We start from the raw sequence: 15112 nt of genomic DNA, 5'->3' as shown, positions 1-15112 counted from the left end.
GTAAATGATGGTTGTATCAGGAACTATTTTCCTCCGGTGCTGTATTTGTGCACAGTGTACAGAAGTATTTTATGTTTACAAGTGGAACCCTACAAGTATTATTGAAATCATATCATTACCAAAATCCACTCATTTCACTATCCTTATTTTTGCATATTCAAACCTTCGCTGACGCACCTGCTCCCTTCGGACGCACCCCCTCTCTAGAGATCATGCACTTCAGTTTTGCCCTGCCATGACTCGGTTAGATAGCATTCGTGCTTTTTAGTATCCTACTAGCACAGGTTGTTTCTTGTTTTTTGCATTGCAGTTTTTATGCATACATCCGGACGCCGTATTTACACGCAAATCCTATAAGAATTTTAATTTTTAAACAATTGATTATGATGATCCCCTTGAAATTTAACTATTCCATTTGACATGTTTCCATGTCGGCCAGCGCAAATCATTTAGTAAACAATAAGAAGGAATTTGTGAAATAATTGTATTTTTTTGAACAATTATTTCGAGTTGTGCCGCAAAAGTAAAGCTACACGAGAAAAATTCCTAAAAATGTACTTAAAACATTATGTCGAGCTTCACATGAAAGGCAGTAGCCCGTTTCAAACTAATTCGATGGTGTGTAACTATACATTCAATAAATGAGCTGACAAATACAAAAGGTAACGTGCAGTTTTACAAGTTGGCGGCAAAGTAAAAATTTTAAAAATACACGAATTTTATGGTACATATAATTAAGTATTTCCAGAAAAACTGCCTATTTCATTAGTGCATATAGGCTACAATTCATACAGCTAACATTTGTAGAGATTTATAATATGATAGCAAGATAATAATAAATAAAAAAATACTGAGTTAGGGCCAATGACTTTAAAGGTTTAAGTTCCTAAGTGAGAGTTCATTTGTAGAAAGTATACCACAAAGAAATTTGTTTCGTGACCTGATGGGTAATGCCAGAGACTGGGGGAACTATTCCGATATGGATTGCGTCAACGCAAAGCAATATTTAACATTTTGTTAGTGATCATCGACATGGCAGTTATAATGACTTCTTGCATTTCTTGTATGATCAATTTCTTGAACATTGCTTCCGAATGATCCCCTTAGACGTGCAAACGAAGAAATTGAGTAGTTATCTTGGTTACACAACTTGGCTACACTCACCAGCTACAATACAGCCACAGGCCCGTAGTCAGCCTCCAAATTTAGGGGGGGCCAAATGTAAATTAGGATGGGCACACACAGAGACACAGACATTATACTATATATATTGAAGGAATTATTATTAAAATTTTCCCCTATAGCGTTAGTATAACTGTACCTGGAAGCTAGAATACTGTGTGTCTCCTTTTTATTTTATTTGTTATGGCAACAAAATATTTGTTAAAAAAATAGTTGGCCGAACGAACCAATCATTAAAATTTCCAAAGAATTAGTACAGGAAATACGTTTTTTAATTTTTGATGACTGAAAAAATATTTGTGAAACTTGAAAACATCTAGAGAGTAATGAGATTTAATACTATCTTCAAAGAGATTCTACAGAGAAGGGTCTCAGAATCTTAAATCAATATTTTGAAATACATGTGGCCTAAACAAATATATGCATGGACAGTACTATGAACAGACGGATGGAGTCGCCATGGGATCACAACTTTCACCAGCAGTTGCGAATTTCTTTATGGAAGATTTTGAGCAAAAAGCATTAGAACTGACACCTTTCAAGCTGTCATGTTTTTATAGATTCGTAGATGATACGTTTGTCATCTGGCCTCACGGGGAGAGGACACTGCATTTGTTCCTAGAATTTCTTAATGAACAACATAGTAACATCAAGTTCACAATGGAGATTGAAAAGGACGGATGCTTGCCATTTCTGGACATTCTCATCCGCCGCAAGCCCGACGGTAGTCTCGGCCATAGCGTCTACAGGAAACCTACTCACACTGACCTCTATCTCAATGGCAACAGTTTTCATCATAAGTCACAGCGAAACACCGTCTTCAGCACACTAGCACATAGAGCGAAAGACATCTCAGACGAAGAATCCCTCCCTCGGGAACTGGATCATCTCAAAAAGACGCTACTCCAGAAAAATTACAAGAAGCATGATATCAGTTTGGCCCTGAAAAGGACCTTTTCTGAACAGAGGAAATCCAAAGAAGAAACTGAAGAATCATTGAGTATAGCAGTTTTACCATACACTGGACAACTTTCTAGGAAGATCTCCCGGATTCTGAAAAAACACAACATTAAGACCATACACAAGCCGCCACCAAAAATCAGAAACTTACTTCGCCCGATCAAAGATGACTTGGGCTTAAAGACACCAGGCATGTATCGTATACCCTGTGAATGCGGAAAGGCTTATATAGGACAAACAGGACGCACCATTGAACAACGTTGCAGAGAACATGAAAATTGCATTAGATTATTCCATCCAGAAAAATCAGGTTTAGCTGAACACAGTTTAACAGAAGGCCATAAAGTTTTATTTAAGGACACATCCATCATTACCAAGAGCTCCAATTACTGGACCAGGATAGTAGCCGAATCTCTTGCCATAGTTCATGAACCGAACAACGTTAATAGAGACACTGGATTTCAACTCAACCCCCTGTGGAACCCGGTCATCAGCACCACAGCAAAGAAAACGACACACAAACATTCAGATAACCCTCAGCCAATCAGTACCACGGACTACGGAACATAGCCAGCCAATCACAGCTCCAGTTTTCAGATTGAATCAGCCAATCAGGAACCAGCATTTTCGCCAGCCCAGAGTATATATTACTTATATCCGCTGACAGGAAAGCCAATCTCGCGACTTGTTCATACACTTACTGCCATACAACACTTAGTTCACACTGGGCAAAATAGCATACATGCTAGAAGCCCGTCTCTGACTTTGTCAGAGAAAAGTTAATGTTTTGATTGATTGATTGATTGATTGATCTCTACATAATTGCCCTGATGATGAGAACGATGACAGCTCTCGAAACGTTGGTCTATCCACCAGTTTTCACCTGGCTGATTGCCCGAGAAGAACTTTATCATATACGCCGCCAGGAAAGCTTCAAATCTTACTTCAAATATATGCATATTGGAAAAATGAAATTAACATTTTACCTGTATTATTATTTACATCTCCTTAGATATGAAACTTTATATTTCTTTAAATATCACGCGCTTTATTTTACACTTGTACTTCTAAACATTTTTTGATCTTTTTTTTTTTTATGGTGATGCTCGAAAGAAATAATGATATGTTTATGGGTTTTTGCTATCTACAAATTTATAAATTTCATAAGATTAAGAAACACAAACACAATACGCATATATACACTCCTCATGTTGGCACATTATAATAGAAACAAATTGAACATTTGAACAATCACTAACAACACAATCACAGTATAAGTCTCCTTGTTTTGGATGCTGCCAATCTTAAAACAATTGTGTCCAGATCGAGGTTTCTGGTGATGTCCTTGTAACTCAGCAAAACAAGATCGGCACGGTGCAGTTAATGTACAACTCCTTTTGAAAAAATGCCCTAACAAAAAAATAATTCCTCTCACCTGAAGTAGTTCTATATAAAGGTTGACCGGCTTCAGGGCAGAAATTTAGTAAAGAAAATATTCAAATTTACAAACGTATAATTTCTAATTGCTTTCTTTTTAGTAACTGAAAAAATACTTTTTGCATAACAGCTGTGAGTTCCATTTTATCACAACACGTTTCAATTTTTAGACGTCGTGGACCCCGTAGCCAGGTCACGCGGACCCCTGGGGTCCGCGGACTCCAGTTTGGGAACCACTGTTCTAGACTCTTTGGAACATACTATCAACAATCATTTAGGATGATTGCTACTAAAGTCATGTTTAAGTAAAAATAATCTGTTATGATCTGGTACTCGAGCATTCAAATAAGAAGTAACTCCAAAAGAGTTCCCTGCTCTAGCGCAATTACCTTCTTTCTCGAAAGGAAATTGATAAGAGAAGTAACAGCACTGGCGGATCCACGGGGAGGGCGGAAGGCGCGACCGCCCCCTCCAAAGGTCTTTTTTTATATATTGCTTCCGGCATTCATCATTGGGAAATACTAATATGGTCTATTCCCGACTAATCCAATCTACGTGATAAGCCCAGCAGAGTCTAATCAAAATGTGTGGTACTTAATAGTACTTAACACAGACATATTTGAATTGTAAATACTTCTATCCCTAGTTTGCTTGAGGCGTTCACTATAAGCCCCATAGGAGTGAGAATATGATTCATTTGTTGGAGGAACAGCTGTAGAAAGGAGAGTAAGACGGTTCACTCTTTGAACTAAAAATGTATATTTTAAAATTGTGTCCTAGAAGAAGGATATGGAAATGGAATTCGGGTCCCGAAACCTCAATTACTTTCATCTTGAATAAAGAGAAATCTTCAGCGCTCTGTACCGAAAAGCTCTCTGAATCTGAGGTGAAACTTTTCGGTTGGTTGATTGATTGATATGTATTTACGTCGTTTGTCAAAAGCGATGCTTTACAGAACAAGAACTAGAGTTGAAAGTTGGATGTGAACCACTGTAGTGCGTTTGATGGTCACTTACCGGGAATCAAAGTACTCATGCATCAAAGATCAAAGATACGTTCGCTAACTACTAGATCAACAAAGAGAGCCGTGACTTTTGGGGTTCAAGACGGAAATATTTGGAAGGGACTGAGGATTCATTTTGACTTTTAATGGGATTTCATTTTTCTTAGGAAATAACACAAGCTACAAGCTGTTATTGTATTTCATATATAAAAGATGAAGTCCTGAGTGAATAACTTATCTTCGCACAGGCCAAACCGCTTAAACTAGAAACTTGAAATTCGGACAGTAGAAAAGATTTGTGACGTAAAGTATCACTAAGGAAGGATTTTTTGGGAATTTCAAGAAAGGAAGGGAGAATGGGGTGGAAATTATTTTAATAAGATGGCCATCTCTCCGAATCTGTTAAGGCTAGAAACTTTAAATGTGGTATTTGGATTTATCAATTAAAATAATTTGATACGCGTTTCAACGTTTTTTGATAGTTTAGTAAAATGGAGAAAAAAGAGGTGGAAAGAAAAAAGCGGCAGGGATTGCAATTATTATAATAAGATATTAATATGTAAGAACCACTGAAGATTAGAAACATGGAATTTTATATAGACCTTCTACAGGCTTCTCACTTAAAATAAATAATTCAATACGTATTTCAGCGTTTCTATATTTTACCCAGAAGGAAAGAAAAGGTGTGGGAATAATAATAATAATAATAATAATAATAATAATAATAATAATAATTATTATTATTATTATTATTATTATTATTATTATTATTATTATTATTATTATTATTATTATTATTATTATTATTATTATTATTAAGACTCCCATATCTCGGGATCCCTTACGGTTAAAAACATGGAAGTTGGTAGTTTGAGTTTTCATTTAAAACAATTCAACATGTATTTGAGTGTTTTTTGCCACTTAACGTAGAATGGAAGAAAAGGAGGGGGTGCTTCTCTAAAATGCCTTACAAGGTGTTTGAATTTCGTGACAGTTTTAGCTCAATGCAATTCTATATGAAAGACACAGAAAGAAGAACGCGAAATATTGTGCCACAGTAGCACGTAGGAGTAACCTTGGCACGTAGGAGCATTTGCTGTATTGTGCGAGGCCGTATGCGGAGCAGATTGGAGATCTGGGGGCGAAGGTCTAGTATAATATAGAGTCTAACTTTATTGTTGTTGTAAGCATACTATGTTTCGTAGACCCCACACACATATAGGGATAGATGAATTTTGTGTTATTCTTTATACATGTTTACTTTTGTTATCTATTTTTGCGTAGACCGAGCCTTTTTTTTTTTTTCAACTATTGTCCCGGAATTGTCATTCAAAATATAAATGAGTAGAGCAAATTGTACACTCTTTCGTTAAAATGAATGCTGTCGTCAATACATTATTTTCTTTTGTGCAAGGTGCTTGGGGTCCCGGGTTCGATCCCTGCCAACGCCAATTGAACTTTGTGGTGGACAAACACCGTGTGCGTGGGTTTTCTCGTTGTTCGCCCGTTTCCTCCCACTTTCTTTATTCCACCGTTTCATCCATTACTCATGATCACAGTCTCCTTTAGCCTAACCGGCACAACCGTGGGACATAAAACTCAAAGATTTCATTTCATTTTCATTTTTCTTTTGTGCAAGTACTGTGCAAGACAATGCATCTATTATATTGTGGTAACCATGTATGAAGTGAGTCATGACATCACTGCGCCTCCAAAACGAAAGTGCATATTTAATTTAAATCTACAGAAAGAATATACTTCCATTAAAGAAAATAAAAACTTACAAGTTCAGGACCCCAAATGGAATCTGGGTATCAGGTTTACACCCCTCCCCCTTCCAGCTCCGATTTCATATGAGTCTCATTGTTGCAAATTAAAATCCTGGTCACCTTAAGGCTACGCTCATCTTCCAGGAAGCGAACCACCCCTCCCAAACGATCCTTCTGGATCCGCTAGTGAGTAACAGTTCATTAAATTTTCTTTGTATAGTACAATTCATATCAAAGTAAACATGAAATTCTTCTTTACATTGTACAAATAAGAATTCGAGATTAGTTGCTTTCGTAGGTACTAAAATGTTTAAGTTAAGAATTAATTATTTAAACAGCTATTTACTTATTTCTATTGAAGATATCTATTCTTCAAAATGAAACTACATTAACAAATTGTTACTTTTGTGGGCTACCCCGTAGCCTCATGGGTACAGCGCTCGCCTTTGGCGCGTCTGGTTTTGGGTTCAAACCGTACTGGGAGTCCTCGGATTCAAACCGATAGTAATTTGGATGTTACTTTAAGCTATAGGTCCCGTTTTTTTATAGCCTCCCTGCTGAACAGAGACGCTAAACTCCCCAACGCACACTGTTTTAAGTCAAAGGTGAAATTTCACATTTACAAAGCATTATACATATTATCATCCAATAAGGTTCAATTTTTAATTGAAAATTCTGTTTTTCCTATAAGTGTAACTACTACCTCCGTTTAGTCCGCTGCATTGTTTGTTTACATACCAGAAGACTGCAAGGTATTCATTTACAAAATAGTAACTTTGCATGATTAGGCTTACGTCTAATGATCTGCTTGAACATTTGATTCTGGCACCAAAGATTGGCAACAATTACTAAATTATTTTAATCTAAGTATCTAATTATTCACCCTCGATGAAGATTAAGTGAATCGAACTTATCTTTAGTTTAAAGATATATTATTCTAAGTTATTTAACAAATAGTCAAGTTGCTGCTACACTACAATTCTCATTCTTCAAGTGAACTTCGGTGCATCTTCAGAAATCAGCATCGACCAACTTTCAATTACAACCATGTTCAACTCACAACACAACAAGAGTAAATACAATTCAGAAAAGGAAACTTTTCTTACTCCGTTATCACGTGACATAAAACGTAGTCAAAATCCCCCACCCCTCTCTCTCTCCATGTCCAATATACACAAAACAAACCCATACGCATGTGTGATTATTAGAGCGAAGCAGTTGCGACCCCCTGTTGAGGGATGCTGTCTTTTCAATCTCTCGCATATTAACCGAAAGCCAATGACTCACAGCAAAAGGATGTTTTCAGTTGCAAATTCCAAAAAGAACAGGAAGAGTAAACTCTTCGTCCGCAGATTAAGGTAAAAGTATATTTTTCTGAACACAAATACATGTTTGCCGATAGAATAACCATAAATTATTTTTCTCCTGCAGCGAAGGTCGTTTGTACATGGAGCATTGTGTATATATATATATATATATATATATATATCACTCTAAAGTACATTTGGAAATACAATTTCTTCCAACATTTCAGTCAGTATTCGAATTAAATTTTCGAACGAGAGGGGGATGCTTATGTATTGCTGCTGTAAATGTAGAAGGCGAAAATTTATGTTACTTCTGTGATACGAGCCGGACATAAATTTTTACCGAAGATGAATTTCCCCGGCATCCCCCGTTAATTCGAACTATGATTTTAGTTAGGGGGGCTGCAAAAAATTTAGGGGGGGGCTGAGCCCACCCTAGCCCCCCGTGACTACGGGCCTGTACAGCCATAGAAATTGTGCTTGCAAATCATCCTTTTCATTGCTTTAATTGGAACAAACTGTTACTTATTTCATTCCTTCGTGTTTTAAAAAGAAATAGTAACAAGTCGGTAATATTTACAGATAATATTGATTTTTTTTCGATATTACTCCCCTAAAGTTGCACGAGAATAAGTATATTCACCGCACGAAATAGCTATTAAGTAACTCTCGTAAACGTATTTCTACTATCTTGTTGAAATGTGAATTCGTATTACTAACTCAAGGACAATTTATATCCACATTAGGTTTAATCAGTCCCTTCAAGAACTGAAATGGGTTTCATTTCATTGTATGTCCATTGATTAATGTTTCATTTCGTTTTAATAATTACTTCACAATTTCTCCAACGCTAAGGGAAAAAAAGGAACTTTGAAACAGCGTTACCATCTTGCACATCACAAAATTCTCAGCTTTTACAGAGTACCGAATATCTTGGTAAGTACTTGACTTATCGATCTCAAATAAACGTTACAATGCTCCTCATGACATACTGATTTGCTCTATGAATTTTAAACCATACTGTACTAGGGATCTTTTCCAAGTTATTGCACTATTTCCAAACTCAATTTTTCTCTCTTCTGTTGTAGCAACACTGTTTAACTGATCCTTCTAAACTTGAAGTCATTTTAAAGAGTTCTTTCCAGTATTTCATTTAATGTGCACAAATAGTTACTACTTCATTCCTTGTGTGTGTTAAAGACGTTGAAATTTGACACATGTTTTATAATATTTCTCAAAAAGTATGCAACACTGATCTGCGAGTGTCATCTCTTTCGCCTTTGTTTTCATTGGTGATTCGAATTATGGAATTAAGTTTAGGTCGTTCCATTTAAAAAATCATAACTTTATATTGGGTTTGCAACACTGTTCACCTGGTGATGTTACCCAGTACATGGATAGTTGTCCCTCTTCCTGTAGTTGTTTTGTGCAAAGTTTCGCTTCTCTCACTCTCTTAGTTCCTCTGTTATAAAGGTGGGACATTATAAATGGTACACCCGGTATATATATATATATATATATATATATATATATATATATATATATATATATATATATATATATGTATGTATGTATGTATATATTTATATATAGTTCGTATTTTATTCACATTATTACTCATAGTAGAGTATAGTGCATTTCTAGGTGTTTATTATTATTTATTGTTTTCAGAATTATTGAGGACTACCAATTGAAACCGACACAAGTGTTTGCATTAGTTGCAAAAAAACTGGGAAATGATTGCAATATATATGAGATTGAGCTACTTGTGAAATGTATATCAATGTCAAGACATCCTAAATCTCTCGAAATATGTGACCAGGTACTGTTGCTATGTGTTCAAATATTGAATACTCAAGACAAAACAAAGGAATTAAAGCATTTAATTGGACTGATTTTTAATGTGGGTAACAAGGTAAGATTACTTACTGATAAAAAAAAATATTTGAATACTTTTTTCTTATATGCATGTGTGTATAAAATGGTAAAATAAACGAATGTAGATTATAGGAAAACATTAATTTTCTTTAAGTAAATCGAGGATGTGATCGAATAAGGTTGAGTGATTATATTGACCGTATCCAAAATAAACGAAAGTGGCATATTGAAGCCGAAAACTGAATTTTGAATTGTAATATCGTAACCTATTATTGACACAGGAAAATAAGAAAAAATAGTTCAGTTCCTTTTTGAGGAATTTCTGTTTTGCTCTTGAAATTGCACTTTCAATAGAATTTTAAGGGGAAAATACATTATTTACGACAATTGTCTTACATGTAAAGCGATTTCTTCCTAGATTTTCAACGTCATTTTAGAAGGTTTGATGAAAAGAGAAATTTTAAAGCATAATGTGCTGTTTTTGTTTTCTTGTATGAAATCCAATTTCGTTCAGGCAAATATCAAATAGGGACATTGTTTGAAATATCCCAGATTAATAGTGTCGGCAACGTAACGCTAATTATATTTTCAAATCTTCCGTCGCCTGGTTATTATGTATCTCAAATCTACATCTTAAACGAAAATATACCACAGCACACTTATTATTTAGCCTTTGATTTGGTAGACCATGATGTACTGTTGCAAAAGCTAACGACTTTTAATTTCTCTATGCAAGCAAGTTTTTTCGCATCCTATTTGCAAAATCGTCAACAGGCCGTCATGTGCAAAGAATATGTATCTAAAAAATTCACAGCCTTATCTGTAGTCCCTCAAGGTTCAAATCTTGGTCCACTCTAATTTCTATTAGTGATAAATGACCTACCGGTACCGTTTTATATTCATTGTTCTAACACTCTTCTATTCGCAGACGACCTTAAAATATTCTCCAAAATTAATTCGCTTGAAGACTGTGCAAAACTGCAAATAGACTTATGTAATATTAGGAAATGGTGTGACAATAACAAGTTTAAGTTGAACGTAAATAAATGCAAAACTCTTTCCATTATACGCAAAGAAAACACCATTAAATATGACTGTTCTATTGAAGGAACTATTTTAGAGACACCTACTTCAATTAAAGATATGGGAGTGCTATTTGATACTAAATTAAGTTTTACTCATCATACTGAAACAATTGTTAGTAATTCATACAGAAATCTTGGCTTTGTTATGAGAATAGGTAAGGAGTTTCAAAACGATGCTACGTTAATGAAACTCTACTTTTGTTTTGTGAGATCGCAATTAAAATATGCAACTCTGTTTTGGTCACCAAAAACAAAAACACATAGATATGATTGAAAGAATACAATCAAAATTCTTGAGATTACTTGCTTATAGAAAAACTGGCATGTATCCAAAATACGAGTCGTATTCAGAAATAGTACAAAACTTCAATATGAACACGTTGAAACAACGAGAGAACATACGGATCTTTTATTTTTACACAAATTACTACATGGTAAAATTGACTGTCTCAATCTTACTTCAAAGGTTCAATTGCATGTCCCATCAGGTAAAACCCGCGTAGGAAATAGGAGTACATTTTACTGCAGAAAGGCAAGAACAAATATTCTCGCTAAGTCTCCTATATGGAGAATGAGTGCTTCCTACAATGCAATTGAAAGGATAACTGCTATAGATGTATTTGGAATGTCGGATACAGTATTCAAGAATAGCCTTAAAAATGTGTGATAATGAAAATATATAAATGTATAACCTTGTGATATATATACACTAAGAACCCGAAAGTATCAGAAACGTCGAGAATCAACCGAACTTTGAAAGCATGAACAAGAGTAATAATGCAAGAGAAAAGGACGAGGCAACGCACATTGAAAGTACCTTATTATGAAGATTGCTATACTACACTCAAAATGCATTTATTGGAACTTTTTAAACACCTGTTGGTTTTCTTTGCTGGGATCACATTGCAACAAGTTTTTCGTAGGCGTAATTACAACATGAATTGCAATGTTCTGAGCGGTGTTGTGAACTTCACCAATGTTTTTCAAACAAATTGAGATATCAGATTGCTGTAAAAGGGATTATGATCTTTACATCTATTGCAGTCATCTGTTTGGGTGGTACTTATGGAATCAGTTTTTCGAAGAAAAAAAAGACAGGTATCCAAACTCTTGTAACTTCGTTTCTATTCTTTCAGCCGTTGTTCATAACTCTCTTTCCTTTATTCCCTCTACATAAAGAACCGAGTTAATTTTAAAATCATGACCACATATGCGAATGCATTCCCTGGCTGCAATTAAGGAAAAGAACTGGCCCAAGTAAATCTTTATTGCAACCCAATAATACAACCGGGGACAGTTATATTCTTGCCAGAGGAAGTACGATGTAAGAAAACAGTTACACTGTTGCGATTTACAAGACAGTCAGTCCTTAGTTATGCTTCACAATAGGTCTGTAAACGTAATGTTCAAACGGCTTCCCCAATTGGAAAGATGTGTAACTAGAAATAAGCTCTTTTTGAAATCTGTGAGGTTGGGAGGCAGCTGTTATGTTAAAAAGAGTATGTTGAATGTTTTCCAATTTTAACCACATAGTGTGTGAACAGTGTAAAGTGGCATTAGTTAGTTGTTTATAATTAAGAGTGATAATAATAACAGAGAGTACATGAGAGTAAGGGAACAGCTCCACCCCTGCACGGCCAAAATGTTATGTATATCCTTATATCCTTATGTATTCTTGTGTATATCCTTATATGGAATTATGTAGCAACTAAATACTTTCACTCAAAATATAGGAACGCTGTGCGTAAAACTGAAAACCAAGAGAATCGCGCGTAACGGCCTTTCGAAACCCAATAAGAAAGAGAAAGCTTATAGTCCAGGTTCCAGTCGGCGTGTCTGACAGCTGTTCTCTTCTAATTTAAAGTTTATGCTTAAAACCTAATAGAAAAATCGTGGGTAGACATTTTGAAAACCGGCGGTTTGGTTGCAGTAATGTCATCTCTTACCTCGCATTTTTCCTCCTTGTCGGATATTACAGATTGAAATTTCCTTGCTATGTTCATGAATACTCTCTTCTAGTCTGGAATTCGCGTTTCAAAACTAACAAAAATAACCATGGCTAAACATTTGAGAAAGCAGTTAGTTTGTTTACAGTGTTGCCATCTCTCATACCACGCTTTTTATTCATCAGATGCTGCCGGGAAAATGTCCCTTGTTTTGTACCTTACTGTACTCTTCTCATCTAAAGTTTATGCCTAAAAATTAATAAAAAAACGTTAGTGAATATTTGGAGAACCGATAGTTTGTTTGCAGGGTTGCCATCTCTCATCCCGTATTTTCTCCTTGTCGAATGCTGCACGAAAATTTTTCATCATTTTGTGCATTCCTGTCGTTAAGTAGCCTAATTTCTTTGTGAAACTAGTATTCTGTTGAAAAATGTCTTTCTAACATATGTTTAGTAGATTGAGGGGTTGGAAAGTATGTGCTATACTAGGATAAAATTATTATAAATATGGAAATAAATGTACGCTCATTTAAATCTTTCGCTTATTGTGTGTGTGTCCACAATACAATTTGAATTCTACAGTGTAAAAATTTGACACTTTGTCACATTTTACACGTTATTTAAAACTGGAAAATATATGTAACAATTCTGGCATATAGATGTAACTTAAATTAATTAAGAAATCAAGCTAATAATAATAATAATAACAATAATGATCAATGTAATAATAATCTCTACGCTACATTAAATTTATAACACAAATGAAATTGTAGAGACGTAAAATGTATTCACTTTTACTACTTTTAATTTATAACTGGGACTTGAGAAAATTCAGAAAACAAAATAATAGTAGTAAAAGTGTGTGACAATTGTAGTGACACTTACAGAACGTACCCAAAGAAATATTATAAATGTAACACCTAATAATCTGTTCCAGATAGAAAATAGTAACAAAATCACGAAGAAAGAATAATATTATAGTTTGTGATACTTGTGTGTAACACTTACATCAGCTTAGAAAATCTACACGTATTACTACATATTACAAAACCTACACATTGGAACACGCCATGATGGGAAAATTACTATTAGTATTCCATTTGAATCGATAGATGAAAACACGGAAGGCTACTTATTTTCTCAGGAAGAGTCACACTTGCAGTAGGATACACAGAATGTTGACGATTTCCAGCATCGACACTTTCTTGTAATGCAATGTTTAGAACCACACTTTATTGTCAAATCGTCAGGTAAGATATTTACGTTTGAATCGGGTAAGCGATCCCTTTACAGACTTCCATCCGAAATCATCCGGATTCAATCGTACAAATGACCATATAGTAGATACACACGTATATACTTGGTAAAACGCAAGCTAGGTGTGGTCATGCAATGTAGATGAAGTAGGTAGTACTGTCAACAGATTAACAGTCTTACGCGTTTGATATTTGTGGACACGTAATTCATCATCGGATTTACACACTGTGCTTGGTTTCATTACTTGGACCAAGTACTCCTCCGCGAGCTTACCTCGTCTGCTGGTGGTATACGGGAACCAACCTATCTGAAAAATCTCCCAGGATAAACCCTAAGAGCTGCTGCTTTCCTTCCTACCTTACAAGTCACATCACCACCGGTTAGTATGTGTGTCGCAAGGATGACATCACATAATTTGCTACATGGAGTCGCCAGGGTATGGCTGCGAATAGTATTCGTTTCTGACCTACGGAATCATAAGTCGGACAAACCGTATTCTCGGAACATTCGATGGAAATGAAGCAATATAACAAGGACATCCGTATCGCTTGACATTAGTATAATGCGCTGTACACCAGTTTTCAAAATGTGTAGTATATGTGGGGTTATTCGATGGGATTTGTCAAGTCTTTGATTGAAGTATGTGGTGTAGTAATACTTGGAAGTACTAACGCAGGAGTTGGGCCATCCTTGCCAACTAAGTCACTGAGGTGAATGTGACATGTGAATGTTAAGGTATTCTATTAGTGCATTTTGTAGCATTACTTTATTATCTGATGAGATGATGTAAAGAGCCTTGACATCTGCACTAGCAGTTTTAGGGTCTGGGATGAGCGCAGTAAGTGGTAGCGGATCAACAGACGTTTTCCTTTCCCTCTCTGCATTTTTTATGGAATGAGCTAGGTAACTATCAAATATATAATCTTCACGTTTAAGTGTACAAACATTTTTACACGATTTTTGGGAACTGAAAACATGTCTGAAATTGTCTCAAGAGATTATGTTTGCATTCGTCATATCTCACACATAACATCTATCACAATGGATGTAAATAAAGAAAGTACTTGACGTGTCTCAATCTCCTGAAGCATTTTTCGTAATTCGATCGTCAGAGTAGATTTTACAGGCTTTCTAGTCGTACCGTTAGTGTTGATGAGGATTGTGTAGGATGTAAAGTCATATGAAAGAATATCTCCTATTGACACACTTCCCTCTTTAGCAATGGAAATACCTTTCTAGGCGAGTTACTTCCCTAACAATGTTCTTTGGTTCCTGAGCTACTGTTGTAT

General features: G+C 35.4%; 1 protein-coding gene across 5 annotated transcripts in view; it reads left to right on the top strand.

Annotated features, from left to right (window-relative positions):
• The window catches only part of Sptz (zinc finger FYVE-type containing 26 spastizin), a gene marked incomplete in the record, with an annotated part of 1794825 nt that overhangs the window by 1716497 nt on the left and 63216 nt on the right, over positions 1 to 15112 (top strand). For 4 of the 5 annotated variants that reach the window (XM_081731160.1, XM_081731159.1, XM_081731161.1 and 1 more), the window contains 1 exon segment: positions 9330 to 9573. In XM_081731160.1, coding sequence (XP_081587286.1) covers positions 9330 to 9573 — 244 coding nt within the window. 5 annotated transcript variants of the gene reach the window in all.

The sequence above is a fragment of the Thermobia domestica genome, chromosome 11, assembly GCF_964235325.1.
Source record: "Thermobia domestica chromosome 11, izTheDome1.hap1.1, whole genome shotgun sequence".
Taxonomy (NCBI): Eukaryota; Metazoa; Arthropoda; class Insecta; order Zygentoma; family Lepismatidae; genus Thermobia; species Thermobia domestica.
This window is presented reverse-complemented; position numbering and strand designations above follow the sequence as displayed.